This window comes from Formica exsecta, unplaced genomic scaffold (assembly GCF_003651465.1).
Source record: "Formica exsecta isolate Colony F162 unplaced genomic scaffold, ASM365146v1 scaffold229, whole genome shotgun sequence".
NCBI lineage: Eukaryota > Metazoa > Arthropoda > Insecta > Hymenoptera > Formicidae > Formica > Formica exsecta.
This window is the reverse complement of record NW_021849582.1, coordinates 676,230-689,914: the sequence shown is the minus strand read 5'-3', so window position 1 is coordinate 689,914 and position 13,685 is coordinate 676,230. Positions and strand designations below refer to the sequence as shown.

Sequence of the window (13,685 nt, the reverse complement as noted above, 5' to 3'; positions counted from 1 at the left end):
GCAGGAATTGGTCGAGCTCTTCATTGACGACAAGCCTGTACAAGTACCACCGGGAACAACAGTCTTACAGGTTTGGGTTAATATATGTTTCATATATATATATATATATATTATCTCTGAATTCAGGCGAACTTATGTTAGATACAAGACTAATTAAATTTCTGCTTTATACACAATTTTGATATTTCTCAAGTTAGGTTCTTAACATAAGAAACGTTCTTGTTTTTCCGTGAGAAAATTATATAAAAACTTTTTTTAATCAATTTTATATAAATTATAACTTTAGAGATTACATTGAAAGAAGATCCTTATTACAAATATTATTGCAAATTATATATAATATTTATAATAATTTAAAATTAATATAATGAATAATAAAACACATTAACATTTATGTAATTTTTTTATCTTTTAGGCTGCTGCCAAAGTAGGAGTTGAAATACCAAGATTTTGTTATCATGAACGTCTTGCTGTAGCTGGTAATTGCAGGATGTGTCTTGTTGAAATAGAAAAGCAAGTTAAGGTATATAACATAGCACAATAAATAAAAGAATAAGATGGATCAAAATTAATTGATTATATTTATCTTATTTTTATTTTACAGCCAATTGCTGCATGTGCTATGCCAGTAATGAAAGGTTGGAAAGTGAAAACCAACTCCGATTTGACACGGAAAGCTCGCGAGGGTGTTATGGAATTTTTATTGGTTAATCATCCATTGGACTGTCCAATCTGTGACCAGGGTGGTGAATGTGATTTACAAGATCAAAGCATGGCTTTTGGATCTGACAGGAGTAGATTCGTCGATATTAATTACTCTGGGAAAAGAGCAGTGGAAGATAAAGACCTTGGACCCTTAATCAAAACAGTTATGACACGCTGCATACATTGCACAAGGTGCATTCGGTTTGCTTCAGAAGTAGCTGGTATTGATGATTTGGGAACTACTGGTCGTGGTAATGATATGCAGGTATGCTTAAGATTTAATTTGTATATTTAGATAATTATAATATAGAAATACATCAGCTTACATTGCAAATATCTGCCAAAATAAAAGATAAATTATTTCCATTTAATTTTATCATATTATAAGATCGTATCAAACTTTTCAATTTTTTTAAATGTTTTGAAAAACTAAAAAATATACTTTATATACAAATGAATAATCGTTTTATATGATCATGATAATAATTGTTATTACTATAGTAATTATTCCAAGAGATATATTTGTGTCACAATTATATAATCATTTTAAAGGTGGGAACATATATCGAAAAGATGTTTTTGTCAGAGTTATCTGGCAATATCATTGATCTTTGTCCTGTGGGTGCATTAACCAGTAAACCGTATGCGTTTGTTGCTCGTCCATGGGAAACACGTCGCACGGACAGTATTGACGTTCACGATGCCGTTGGTAGCAACATAGTTATCTCTCACAGAACCGGTGAAGTTTTGAGAATACTACCAAGAGTAAATGAGGTAAATATTCTTATCATGCTTGCAGCAAATATATTAGAAAGTACATAATTTTGTGATATACTATTAATAATAATTATACAATTGATAGGAAGTGAATGAGGAATGGCTTTCGGACAAAGCTCGTTTTTCATATGATGGACTCAAAAGACAAAGGCTCATTACGCCAATGATCAAAATTAACGGAAAATTGCAAGCTGTAGATTGGGAGGATGCGCTCGTTGCTGGTAAAATTGGATTTGTTATTCATTTGTATCCACTAAATTTGTCATGTTTTATTAATTTGAACTATACATATAACATTCTGATGATTAGCTGCTAGATCCATAGCGAATGTGCCGGCAGATAAATGTGCTACGATTGCTGGGAAATTGGCAGACGCGGAGGCTCTTATCGCCATGAAAGATTTAGTGAACAAATTGGGTAGCGAAAATTTAGCGACGGAACAATGTTTCCCGAAGGATGGATCGGGCATCGATCTCAGAAGTAGTTATCTATTGAATAACACTATTGCTGCTATTGAAGATGCAGATGTCGTACTATTGATTGGTACAAACCCGAGATACGAAGCACCACTAATAAATACGCGTCTCAGGAAAGGCTATATACATGGCGAACAAACAATTGCCCTTATCGGTTCGGACGTAGATCTAACATACGAACATGAGGTATTAATTTTTATCTATTTTATGTTATATTTCTTCTGTAGCAATATATTCTTATAAAATATAACATCTTTCTTTTTATATAGCATTTGGGAGAATCCTTCGACGTAATAGCAAAATTATGTGACGGTTCACATCCATTTTCGGCAACTCTGAAAGAGGCTAAAAAACCACTTATTATCTTAGGTGCTAATCAGCTAACTCGAAAAGACGGAGCTAGAATTCTCTATGAAACGCAAACATTGACGAAGGCTTTAGGAGATAACTCGAAAGTAAATTTTCTTTTAATTTCTTTTATGTGATAATTTTATAGAAATTGTAATAATTATTTATCTTTTTGGGGTTTTAGGCTTCCCAGGATTGGAAGATTTTAAATATATTGCATACAAATGCTTCTCAAGTCGCCGCCTTAGATATCGGTTATGGTTCGACTGTAGAAGAAATCAAAGAGCAACAACCGAAAGTTTTGTTCCTTTTGGGTGCTGATGATACAAATATTAAAAAAGAAGATTTTCCAAATACATTTATCATTTATATAGGTATGTATAAACACATGTGTGTAATGCTAAACAACCTGAGGTTGGCAGCAGTCGGGAGTAAAAAAGAATATTTTAAACTATTATATATTCTTATTAAAATCAATTTCAAAAAATTTATTATATTTTTCATATATCATTGATTATCTTTATATATATTTACAATTGTTTATATTTTATTTAACTCTATATATAGCAATATCAATTTATAATTTTTAATTAACTATGTTGTTACACTAAATGTCACTTTATGATTTTAGGAAGTCACGGTGACGCCGGAGCGGCCATTGCGGATATAGTACTAGCTGGAGCAGCATACACTGAAAAAGTTGCAAGTTATGTTAATACAGAAGGACGCTCCCAACAAACGTGCGCGGCAATTACACCACCTGGTTTAGCACGTCCAGATTGGAAAATTATTCGTGCCCTTTCCGAGGTAAATAAATAAATACCCATAGCAAAATGCGTAAATGTTGAGACTGCTAAATTAAGTAATCAAGATATATATACATGTGATAATTATATACTTTATTATATTATAGATGGCTGGTATTACTTTGCCATATGATAATTTAAACGAAATTAGATTCAGGCTTGAAGAAGTCGCGCCACATTTGGTACGATATGGTAATATTGAACCAGCTAATTTCTTTACACAAGCTTTGGAGATAGCCAAGGTTTGTATCTTGATTAAATATGCAACAAATTTCTTAAATATAAGGACAATATTATCTATATATACTGTTTATATCATGTAGCAACAATCTGGAGGATCACTTTTACCAGACCCCGTTGACATCAAACAAAAGACATTGGATCAGTTTTTCATGACTGACGTAGTATCACGAGCATCTCCAACTATGGCAAAGTGCATTCAAGCAGTCATGAAACAACGACAAAGTGCAGTATAAATCATTCAATATTGTATTGAATAAAATTCTCATCTAGTAGTTATTTGGTAATACTGGCTAGATATTGACATCTCGCAGCCAGTAATAAAATAATTACAGAAACAAAGCATTAAAATGTATTTATAGAACTCTGTATATTAAATAATTCTGAAAATGGGAATCTATAAATGTTGGTTCTATTGGTCCCATTAATTGTATATTCGTTGTTAATAGGATAATATTAAGCTATTTAAAATAAATATAATAAATTTATTTGTTTTGAGTAATTTTTTATATACAAATATCGTTAGTAGAAAGTGCTTAAATATTAAATTATATTGAATATATTACAGGAATGTTTGAAACGATAATTTCTTCCGTTACGCAATTTACTTTTACAAGAATTACATCATTTTTTGCAAACTCGCTGAATACTTAAACAAAAAACATTAGAACATAATTGTGCAGAAGTACAATAATATAATTTACTTTATTTAAAACATTTTTTCATTAAATGTGTAATTTATATATTTTAGCTTTTCTGAGAAGTACTAATATTTGTTGCACTTAGCAACTGTTATATTTGTATATACATTTGAAAATACATTTCATATTTTTACAATATTTATAACACAAAATAAAATTTTATAGAAAAAGAAACGTGTTTACTATATATAAAAGAAAAATTCTGTTATTAATTTATCTGAGATATCAATTAGAGAATGTCTTAGTTACTAGATTCCGGTTGATCATCTGTATCAAGTTCACCTGAACTTTCATCAGACTCGACCTAAAAACAATTACATTTTAGTTGTAATGATGTATTGTGTACACGGTTTCATAAAATCGTACCTTATCGCCTAATTCAATTAATCTTTCTTTATACAGCATAATTTTACTATCTTGATCAGTCAAAAGTTCTAAAAGATCTTCTTGGTCTTTTTTCAATTTTTCAAGCTCATCTGCCTTCAATTTTAATTGATGCTCTAATTCTAATTCCTTCTTTTCATTATTTTTCTCTTTGTGCTCTTGTGTTATGTGTATATATTCAGCTAAACGATTTTCTAAATCTGCAACCATTGTTTTGTATGTCTGCAATTCTTTTTCTAGATCTATAGTACTAGAAGCAACTGTTTCTTTTCCATCTCCTATATTCGTTTGTGCAGCTCGAAGAACCAAATTTTGATCTCGTAAATGATTAACAGTCGATCGAAGTTCTTGTAGTTGTGTCTATAATAGTTAAAAAAAATATATTAATTATATATATATATATATACATTAAAAAAAGAGATATTGATTTGGTACCTCAAGTTCTTGTTTTTCTTTTAATAAAATATCATTAGCTTGATTTAGCTTTTGAATTTGCACATCTTGCTCTCTTATAAGATCTTTGTATTGCAAAACCAATGTATTATCAGATAAACTCATAGATAACTGATTTTTGTTCTGATGTTCATTATTAGCCTCTATCACTGATTTTATTATAACACCTAAAGAAAAAAAATCTTATTTGCATTTTTAAAAGAAACTGAGAATGTTAAATTTTTTTTATAAATATCATTATAAAAGATTTAGATATTATTTAGATGTACTTGATATGTGATTATAAAATATCATGTATAATATATAAAAGTATACCTTCTAAACTTTTCAGCAATCTGCAAAATTCGTGATCCAGTAGAAGTTCTGACGGGTTTTTTGCCGAGGGCTGTGGATGTTTTAGCGTTCGAGAATATATCTCGTGTTTGCCAATACCACCAATCGCGTCTTGAAATTTTTCCACACCTATTCTATTCTCAATTAAATTGCACACTTTTTCCTACAAGATATAATATATAAAAATTATAGCATTATATTATATATGTTTCAAGTATAATTTTTCGGTATTATTAGTTATTTACCTTTGTATAGGTAGGTACACTATCGTCATTAAAATGTACGCAAATGCCGATAAGTAAAGCGCACATACTCTGCAGTAAAGTTTCTTGTAAATCATCGTTATTCTCTTGCGATGAAAGAAGAGCTGTTAGGTACGCCACCGAGGAGTCAATAGCTAGGAATGATTTTACTGCAAGTGGACAATACGAGGTCCATCGACAGAGCAATATTAATAGGCCCAATTTACACTGTGTCTTATTACCCTGTTGCAACAACATAACGCATTGCTGCATAAGTGTTACTGGTGGTTTCCCTATATTGGTTGCAAGAAGCACTCTTAGAAGCTGTTCCTTCTGGCTTATGTTCTCGATCAAAGCGTGAGATAACGCCACGGCGGAGAACCAATTCGACAGTGAATCTGTAGAGAATAATCCGCCGCAAAGCAACTGTCCTAACAACAAATACAGGATTGGCATCATTCCATTGTCAGAACTTTTGTTTTTTTTTGCTTTACAAATATTTTTTTGTATATAAAGAAATATATTTAGTCTATATAATATAGTTAATCTGTATGTATATGTTATGTTCTACATATAGTATATATATAATGTAATGTATGTGTTTATATTGTAAATTAATCATATTATGTATTTTAATCAAGATTTGTTTCAAAAAGAGCTTAATAAACCTGTAGTAAGTGATGGCGCCTCATTGCCTTGTGGTAATAAAGTTTGAATCAATTGCGTCTGTCCCACCTCGTTTTTGTACAAAAAGCATTGGAAGCAATATAATACTGAACATCGCAGAACAAACGGTTGCTTCTCATTCACCATGGACATCAATAATACAACAATGGCTGGTCTATAATGTATTTATTTATAAATCATTTCTCATAATCTCGAATGGTATTAATATATTAAATGGTTATATATATAAAACATACCTTGGAGGAGTGCTCGGTGCCATGACACTCGCCAAAAATTCTTGATTACTAGCATTTCCTCTTATGACTTCTGCTACAGTATTAATGGTCTCTGTTAATATATCTGCGGGTACCCCACTAGCCATTAGTATATCACACAAAGCTTGCAACAATCCACATGCTCTCATAGTTCGTTGACAAGCTGCGACTGCCTTCACATATATAAATTTTTTAGTTATTAATGAGAAAATAGAATAATAAGTTAAATATAATAATAAGACAAATTTTGTAAATATGATAATGCTAATATCTTTACCTGAGCAGGAGCACTTGGTGCAACCAATGCTCGTACAACTTGCACCATGCAATGAACATTGGATACTTTCTGTGGACTCCAGCCACCAAAGTTATTATCTTCTATTTCATTGGGTATTTGAAACATTGGCGTCAATTTCTGAATATAGCTACCTATATATTGCAATATAAAAATTATGAGGGACACAAGGGCAAAATTATAAGAATTATAGAAAATTTAATTATTGAAAATATATATTACCTTCCTTAAAAAAGTTTTGATTACTGACATTTCCTCTTAGAAGATTTAACATCAGTAAGAGACAATCTTCCACGACAATACCACCATCTGCATTACCCTCTTGGTCAATAACATCAAATATACGATCAAATGCATTTTCAAATGCTACTATTTTCTGAATGTTTGCGTTGCCTTTTGTTAATTGAATGAGTAGCAACAAAACCTAAATAACAAATATAAATAATATATATTGAAAACAAGAGAGTGACATCGCTCTTCATATTTCAAAAATATTTACTTAAAAATTGTTAATTTAACATACATCATTACGTATAACTTCTCTGCTGTCACTCAGTAAATCCATCAATTTAGAGACTCCCATAGGACTGACCAAAATTATTTCTTGAATATCTTTAGATCTGTTTGCCAATAAATGTGTTAATAGTTTCAGTGCAGGCCATCTGACACGAAAATCAAACTCTTCAAGAAATGTCAGTATTAATCCAATACTATCTGGATGCTTGATAAATATTTCTGTAAACTGTTCTCCTATTTTGTTTTTAGGACCGTGTTTATCCACTGAAAATAATGCGGAACAATTAGATGAATAAAAATCAATAACATCGAAGATGAAGTCTCACCTTCTTCGTCGAATGTTTCGGGACTTGTTATATTACATAGAGTGTCCAAGGCTAAACCAATTATTTCGCAATCTGTCCTATCCATTTCCAATACTTGTCTCAACGCATCCATCCCTTGAGCACCAACTTCCACACGATATGTGCGTGATAATGCTTTGAGCGCACGACAGGCATCTCTCCTGTCATTGAGTAATGTGGAAGACTGCAATCTGTCTACTAATCTTTCCACCTGTATTAAAATACACAGATATCGTAAGAGCAATCGTATTGCAATAATTGTTTATAAGTTAATTTGTTATACTACGATAAAAAGCTTTATCAGTTAACTAATGTCAATGTATGAGAAATAACCTCTCGGCTATGGAAAACATATCGAATATTAGCATTTTCACTCACTGTATCAGCACCTGTCGGCTGCGTGCCAGCGGGAACGGTTCCTAAGACGGATTTGAGACTGCTTTTAAAATACTCCATTCTTTTCCTTCGTCAAACTTTCAACGTCTGTTAATATAAACTACACACGTCACACGTCGACATTTCAAACGATCCACCGGAGATTTCGCATTACACCGGGCGGTGGTAAAAACCATAGACATGGTAAAAACCGGGTGTATATAGAAAGTGTAGATTTAGGCCTGAATTTGTATTCAAGGCTTCACAGGACAAGGGCGTCAACGTAAGCAAGAAGCAGCGATAACCAATCAACTAGCAGCTTTTCCGTAAGAATGAAAGATTAAAATACCATCTTAAAATACCATCCAGTCAATGAAATGATCATGAAACAGACGAAACAGACTATCACGGACTATGAATAAAAATAATTAATCTAATAGAGTTCAAATTATTATCATATATCTATATACATTAATAAAATGTATTATTGCCGAATGTTCTCGAGTATATTTATTCGCGTTGTATGAAAACGTAGCGAAATTTTAATTATTTTAGCCGTTTTTGCGACAGATATATTTATCGTCTATAAACGTATCTTTAATTCCTTATAGCAAAATTATATGTGATTGTATGCTAAAGATCCTTTTGACAAGATGTACATGCCACAAAAACCATTAATCGTTGCGATTAAAAAAAGGTAATTACGATAACGTGACATCGAATACACCTATAAAATGCTGTGTAGAAAAGTTTGAGAACATTATTGTTGTACATTTCTTGATTTTTCAGTTTTACTTGCACGAAATACTTTAACTTCTGGCAGAGATGTAATCTTTCCTCTCAAAGAATACCTATTGACTTAAATGAAAATCAGAAGAAATCTGTTACATCATTTCCACCACTGACGGAACCTATTTCTAATCTACCGAAACCTATATATTCTACTGCAAAAGAGGAGCATCATAAAACAGAAATTACAGTTTTACCAAATGGTTTAAAAGTTGCATCAGAAAATAGATTTGGACAATTTTGTACCATAGGTGGTGAGTTAAAAATTAAGGAATATTATTTAAATAATATAATCACAATTTATATTGAATTTATATTCAAATACATTATCTTTTTGATTTTCAGTTCTTATCGATTCGGGTCCACGATATGAAGCAGCTTATCCAAGTGGAATTTCACACTTTCTTGAAAAATTAGCATTTGGTGTAAGATTTGATTAACTCTTATTAACTTTTACACTTAGCTTAAAATGTATTATAAGAAAATGCACACAAACCTGTATTATATTGCTTGTTACAGTCTACAAATACGTATGATAGCAAAGATAAAATAATGTTGGCATTAGAGAAACATGGTGGTATATGCGATTGCCAGGCATCTCGCGACACATTTGTATATGCAGCATCGGCGGAACGTCGTGGGCTGGATATAGTAACTCAAGTTCTCGGTGATATTGTTTTGAGACCACAAATTACAGAGGAAGAAGTATGTAACAATGTGTAATATACATATATATAAAGAAATCTTTCTTTGTATTTCTCATAATATTTTATTACATTATAAAGCATAGTCCTCATAAACATCATCAAAGATTGCTAGATATATTTATATGTTTGTACAAATTAAAGTTGAATCATTTACAGGTGCAAATTGCCAGACAAACTGTACAATTCGAATTGGAGTCTTTACATACGAGGCCAGAACAAGAACCCATATTAATGGATATGATTCATGCTGTAAGTTTAAAATATATAACATATTTTAAACATATTTCTTTTTACCAGAATTACAAATATATTTTCTTGTTATAAGGAAAGAAAACATAATTATGGATATGTTATATTGATAGGCTGCGTATAGAAACAACACATTAGGTTTGCCCAAGATTTGCCCACAAGAGAACATTGAAAAGATTGACAGAAAGACTTTACACACATATCTCAAGTATCATTATGTACCAAGTAGAATGGTAGTTGCTGGAGTTGGTGTTGAACATGATGAGTTGGTCCATGCCGTTAACAAGTAATAATCATAAATTTTCAATAAATAATGATAATTTTCCAAATAATTTGGTACATTTTTGAAAATATAAGTTAAATGCATCATCATTTTTATGATTTTTATGACATTGATAATGATATGTAGATTTTTTAAATCTTTCTTTGTTCATGTGTGCTAATAACATTATTTTTTACATAGATACTTTGTAGATCAAAAACCTATCTGGGAGGGACAAAATGATCTTATTCTGCCAAATAATGCAAATACCGTTGATAGATCTATTGCACAATACAGTGCAGGATATGTTATGGTATGCTCATTCATATTGTATGCAAATATTCTTTTTTTATTATGAAATCAAGAGAAATAAAAGGCCTTTTTATATTTTGAATAGGAGGAATGCAATGTGCCAATTTACGCGGGACCTAGTGGCTTGCCCGAATTATCACACGTTGTTATAGGTTTGGAAGGTTGTTCCCATCAAGATCCAGATTTTGTCGCTATGTGCGTATTAAATATGATGATGGGAGGCGGCGGCAGTTTTAGCGCTGGCGGTCCTGGAAAAGGCATGTATACGCGTTTGTACACCAATGTATTGAATAGGTAAGATAATTTTATATTATATATTTTATTTAAATATAAGAAGAGACAAAATTATTTTTTATATCTCTTTTTTAACATCTTTTGTATTGTATTATTTTTATTATAATCGAAGAATGTGAATGAATACATTTTTAATTTGTAAAGTTCAATTTATTTATTACATCTTGGATATTATATGCAAATTACAGATTTATTCTTACACCAAATCTCTCAGTCAAGAACATCATAACATCATAATATCAGACTATGTTAACTTCAATTAATGTTTTAGATATCATTGGTTGTACAGTGCAACTGCATACAATCATGCTTATGCAGATACTGGGCTGTTTTGTATTCATGCCTCATGCACACCATCTTATGTAAAGGATATGGTAGAAGTAATTGTACATGAAATGGTCGCCATGACAAGCGGAGTCTCGGATAATGAATTAGCGGTACGATTTTACTTTACATATCTTTGAATTAAACTAACAATTAAAAACATATCATGTTTTTATATGACTGTTAATTCATACCTATTGCCATAAATTAAAATGAGATGTTCAGAATCACAAATCCCAAATCACACACACTTCGATTTTCACTAAATCATTGTCCTATAATCAATAATTACATTTTGCAAATACCTTTCTCTTTTATATAGAGAGCAAAGAAGCAATTGCAGTCAATGCTACTTATGAATCTGGAACAACGACCCGTTGTATTTGAAGATATTGGTAGACAAGTTCTAGCAACTGGTTCTAGAAAAAGGCCAGAATATTTCATGCAAGCCATTGGTAAGTTGTGAAGTTAACTTTGTTGTTTTAATAAATCACATTTTTTCAATAACACTCTTAAAAAAATATGTTTACAGATGGAATATCTAAGGACGATATTGATAGAGTAACACGACGTTTATTGAAATCGCCACCTTGCATAGCGGCACGCGGCGAAGTAAAGACCGTACCTTCTATCGCGGACATTCAAAATGGCTTGCTTGATTCGCAAGGTCGGTTACCTGGTTCTCGCAGCAGATTGTCACTTTTTCGTTAAAATCATGCATAAAATATTCAAACAATCTCGTCCTAAATAAATGTTACTTAACTATATCAAATTATAAATTAATAATTATATAGAAACTTTTTTTTATTTATTAGATAAAAAAAGAATAGTAAGGCCTGAGTTTGTCCCTTTCATTGATATTTAACATTCTATTTCATATTAAGTTGAAACTTATGAAACCTACGATATGAAATATATTGTTATATATTTCTTGGATAAAATTTATCAAAATAATTATGAAATTGTATTTTTTGATATTGTATTATATTGTAATATCATTATTATATGTGATTATCATTTCAAATAGTAGGTTGTACATAAAACATTTCATTAAAAATTGAAAATTCAAGATAATTCATTTATCTCATTCAACAGCACAAGAGAAAAACTATTGATTAACTGGAAGCTTAACGTGCAAGATATAACAAGATTAATTTGTTAATTTTCGCGCGAATTTGGGCATTTTCGTTACGTTTGATAATGGATTTATGCCACAGAAACAAATACGTAAAAACAATTCAAGTATTAATAACAAAATTAGATTCTGTGTCAAAATTTTTATTATGAAGTCAACTTGTACCTCCTGATAATAATTTATTTAAAAAAGATAGAAATATATAATATGTAAATAATATATAAACAATTACAATTTATAAACTCATCATATATGTATTGGGTTTTCTTTATTCTTCATTTATACACACAAATCTGTGCATACATCATAAACATGATTCTGATAGAAGAATAGTTACACCTCTGCTTCCTCCAAAGTTTTGAGGAACGAGGCCTTCTTCTGAGCTACACGATTCTTTCTCTCGGACAAAGATAATTTCGCGCGATTCCATCTCTTCTTGACTGGTTCCTTTTCCCTCGTGATCTTCTTGTGTTCTGGGTCGGCACGAATTGCTTCATGGGCTTTCTTGTATATATTCTCGATCTATCAAAAACAATACATTTTTCATATTATCTCTATACTTATCTATATGCATATTTAGCAATAGTGTAACATGGGTCTATTTTGATAAATGCAGTAATGCATTCACATTTAATAACCAATGAACATTGCTATTGTCCAACTGCGACGCTACATAGATTTAATTAATCTAAGCAACAATTATAAGTTGGACGTATGTGTGCATTAAAATAATATGAATATATATTTAAAATTATGTTACAATTATGCTTACATCATTCGCAGAGATGCCGTGCTTAATATATTGTGAAAATTGTCTCTTGAAAGCTTCGTCATCCTCTTCTTCCAAAGTTTTCATATAGTTCGCAACATGTTGACCAAATATATGCTGTCTATGCACTTCTGCATTGAATGCCTTAGATTCAGGATCGTATCCAGGAAATCTTTTGCAGCTATAGAACAAGATAACAGAAAAGTCATTAAATGACTGAAGTTACATAGTGCAATATTTTGAAAGTCAATGTTATCAGAGAGACACTATTTAATCCTTATATCTATGTGACATTACATATAAGAATCTGTTTATTACTTATGAGGAATATCGAGACCGCCATCAACCGCGCCTTTCATAGCACCAAAAACTCGAGCGCCCGTTGTGGTGCGCATTAGTCCTGTGTCTAGATAACATTTGAAGGCACCTGGGCCATCATCCAATTCCTCAACAGTATATTCATCACCTGTTACTTCTGTGTTACCCGCATACAAAGTATCCAATCCCAACTTCTTAAGGAGCTATGAGAACAAAACATAATTGATTTTAGAAAATCATAAAATATTTGTTTTTTTTTATACAACTGTATAATATTTTTGCTAATCAGGATACATGTAGGGAACAATTGTGTTTTCTTCAGTGAAACATCAAAGTGAGCTAGGTGTTTCATCATGTTAGCAATATATATTATAGATATAGATATTGTTGAAAAAAATAGGAAAGATATGACTTACTCTTCTGGCCAAGAGCAAACCAGTGCAATAAGCAGATGCATAGTTGGTGAGACCAACTTTAATGCCGTATTTGGGAAGTTCATGGCTGTAAGCAGCACACACAATCCTATCACCCTCAATTCTAGAATAAGCAACCTTGAAAAAGGATATATCCATTATTAGCTAATTACCGAT

The 13,685-nt window shown here is 31.3% G+C and overlaps 4 protein-coding genes across 7 annotated transcripts in view; 2 read left to right on the top strand and 2 right to left on the bottom strand.

Moving 5' to 3' along the window:
• LOC115235656 (NADH-ubiquinone oxidoreductase 75 kDa subunit, mitochondrial) overlaps positions 1-3,749 on the top strand; it is a 4,808-nt gene extending 1,059 nt beyond the window's left edge. For 2 of the 3 annotated variants that reach the window (XM_029807571.1, XM_029807573.1), the window contains exons 3-13: positions 1-70; positions 416-523; positions 605-970; positions 1,258-1,479; positions 1,568-1,703; positions 1,792-2,144; positions 2,228-2,413; positions 2,491-2,680; positions 2,938-3,113; positions 3,220-3,354; positions 3,436-3,749. In XM_029807571.1, the coding sequence (XP_029663431.1) occupies positions 1-70; positions 416-523; positions 605-970; positions 1,258-1,479; positions 1,568-1,703; positions 1,792-2,144; positions 2,228-2,413; positions 2,491-2,680; positions 2,938-3,113; positions 3,220-3,354; positions 3,436-3,588 (2,095 nt within the window). In that variant the 3' untranslated portion in view covers positions 3,589-3,749. The remainder of the gene's footprint in view (positions 71-415; positions 524-604; positions 971-1,257; positions 1,480-1,567; positions 1,704-1,791; positions 2,145-2,227; positions 2,414-2,490; positions 2,681-2,937; positions 3,114-3,219; positions 3,355-3,435) is intronic. The other variant, XM_029807572.1, reaches the window with a different exon arrangement.
• A 74-nt stretch (positions 3,750-3,823) lies between these two features.
• LOC115235655 (general vesicular transport factor p115) lies at positions 3,824-8,198 on the bottom strand. Its single transcript, XM_029807569.1, has 12 exons — positions 7,940-8,198; positions 7,544-7,772; positions 7,225-7,481; positions 6,924-7,125; positions 6,684-6,835; positions 6,389-6,579; positions 6,134-6,306; positions 5,469-5,896; positions 5,206-5,386; positions 4,873-5,057; positions 4,420-4,797; positions 3,824-4,357 (listed from the first exon to the last, which is right to left on the bottom strand). Exons 1-12 carry the CDS (start codon positions 8,015-8,017, stop codon positions 4,295-4,297), a joined length of 2,517 nt encoding a protein of 838 aa, XP_029663429.1. The 5' UTR covers positions 8,018-8,198; the 3' UTR covers positions 3,824-4,294.
• Positions 8,199-8,240: 42 nt separating this feature from the next.
• On the top strand, positions 8,241-11,947 carry LOC115235657 (mitochondrial-processing peptidase subunit alpha). 2 transcript variants are annotated; one of them, XM_029807574.1, is made up of 12 exons: positions 8,241-8,262; positions 8,548-8,633; positions 8,726-8,979; positions 9,071-9,150; positions 9,245-9,430; positions 9,589-9,681; positions 9,795-9,967; positions 10,145-10,256; positions 10,341-10,549; positions 10,821-10,986; positions 11,196-11,328; positions 11,406-11,666. In XM_029807574.1, the coding sequence occupies exons 2-12, from the start codon at positions 8,590-8,592 to the stop codon at positions 11,582-11,584; spliced, it is 1,629 nt and encodes a 542-aa protein (XP_029663434.1). In that variant the 5' UTR covers positions 8,241-8,262; positions 8,548-8,589; the 3' UTR covers positions 11,585-11,666. The 2 variants fall into 2 exon arrangements, with proteins under 2 accessions (XP_029663434.1, XP_029663435.1); XM_029807575.1 differs by lacking the exon at positions 8,241-8,262 and having other exon boundaries at positions 8,284-8,633; positions 11,406-11,947.
• A 312-nt stretch (positions 11,948-12,259) lies between these two features.
• Positions 12,260-13,685, bottom strand: part of LOC115235659 (PMS1 protein homolog 1) — a 7,763-nt gene continuing 6,337 nt past the window's right edge. Inside the window, 4 exon segments of the mRNA XM_029807577.1 lie at positions 12,260-12,530; positions 12,781-12,958; positions 13,096-13,298; positions 13,512-13,646. Coding sequence (XP_029663437.1) covers positions 12,342-12,530; positions 12,781-12,958; positions 13,096-13,298; positions 13,512-13,646 — 705 coding nt within the window. The 3' untranslated portion in view covers positions 12,260-12,341.

Excerpts from the sequence above, each read along its gene's own strand:
- LOC115235655 (XM_029807569.1), bottom strand. The coding sequence starts at position 8,017 with ATGGAGTATTTTAAAAGCAGTCTCAAATCCGTCTTAGGAACCGTTCCC. Across the intron at positions 7,773-7,939 it reads AGCCGACAGGTGCTGATACA|GTGGAAAGATTAGTAGACAG; the intron begins GTGAGTGAAAAT and ends ATTTTAATACAG. Across the intron at positions 6,836-6,923 it reads TCAAAACTTTTTTAAGGAAG|GTAGCTATATTCAGAAATTG; the intron begins GTAATATATATT and ends TGCAATATATAG.
- LOC115235657 (XM_029807575.1), top strand. The coding sequence starts at position 8,590 with ATGTACATGCCACAAAAACCATTAATCGTTGCGATTAAAAAAAG. Across the intron at positions 10,257-10,340 it reads ACAGTGCAGGATATGTTATG|GAGGAATGCAATGTGCCAAT; the intron begins GTATGCTCATTC and ends TATTTTGAATAG. Across the intron at positions 10,987-11,195 it reads TCTCGGATAATGAATTAGCG|AGAGCAAAGAAGCAATTGCA; the intron begins GTACGATTTTAC and ends TCTTTTATATAG.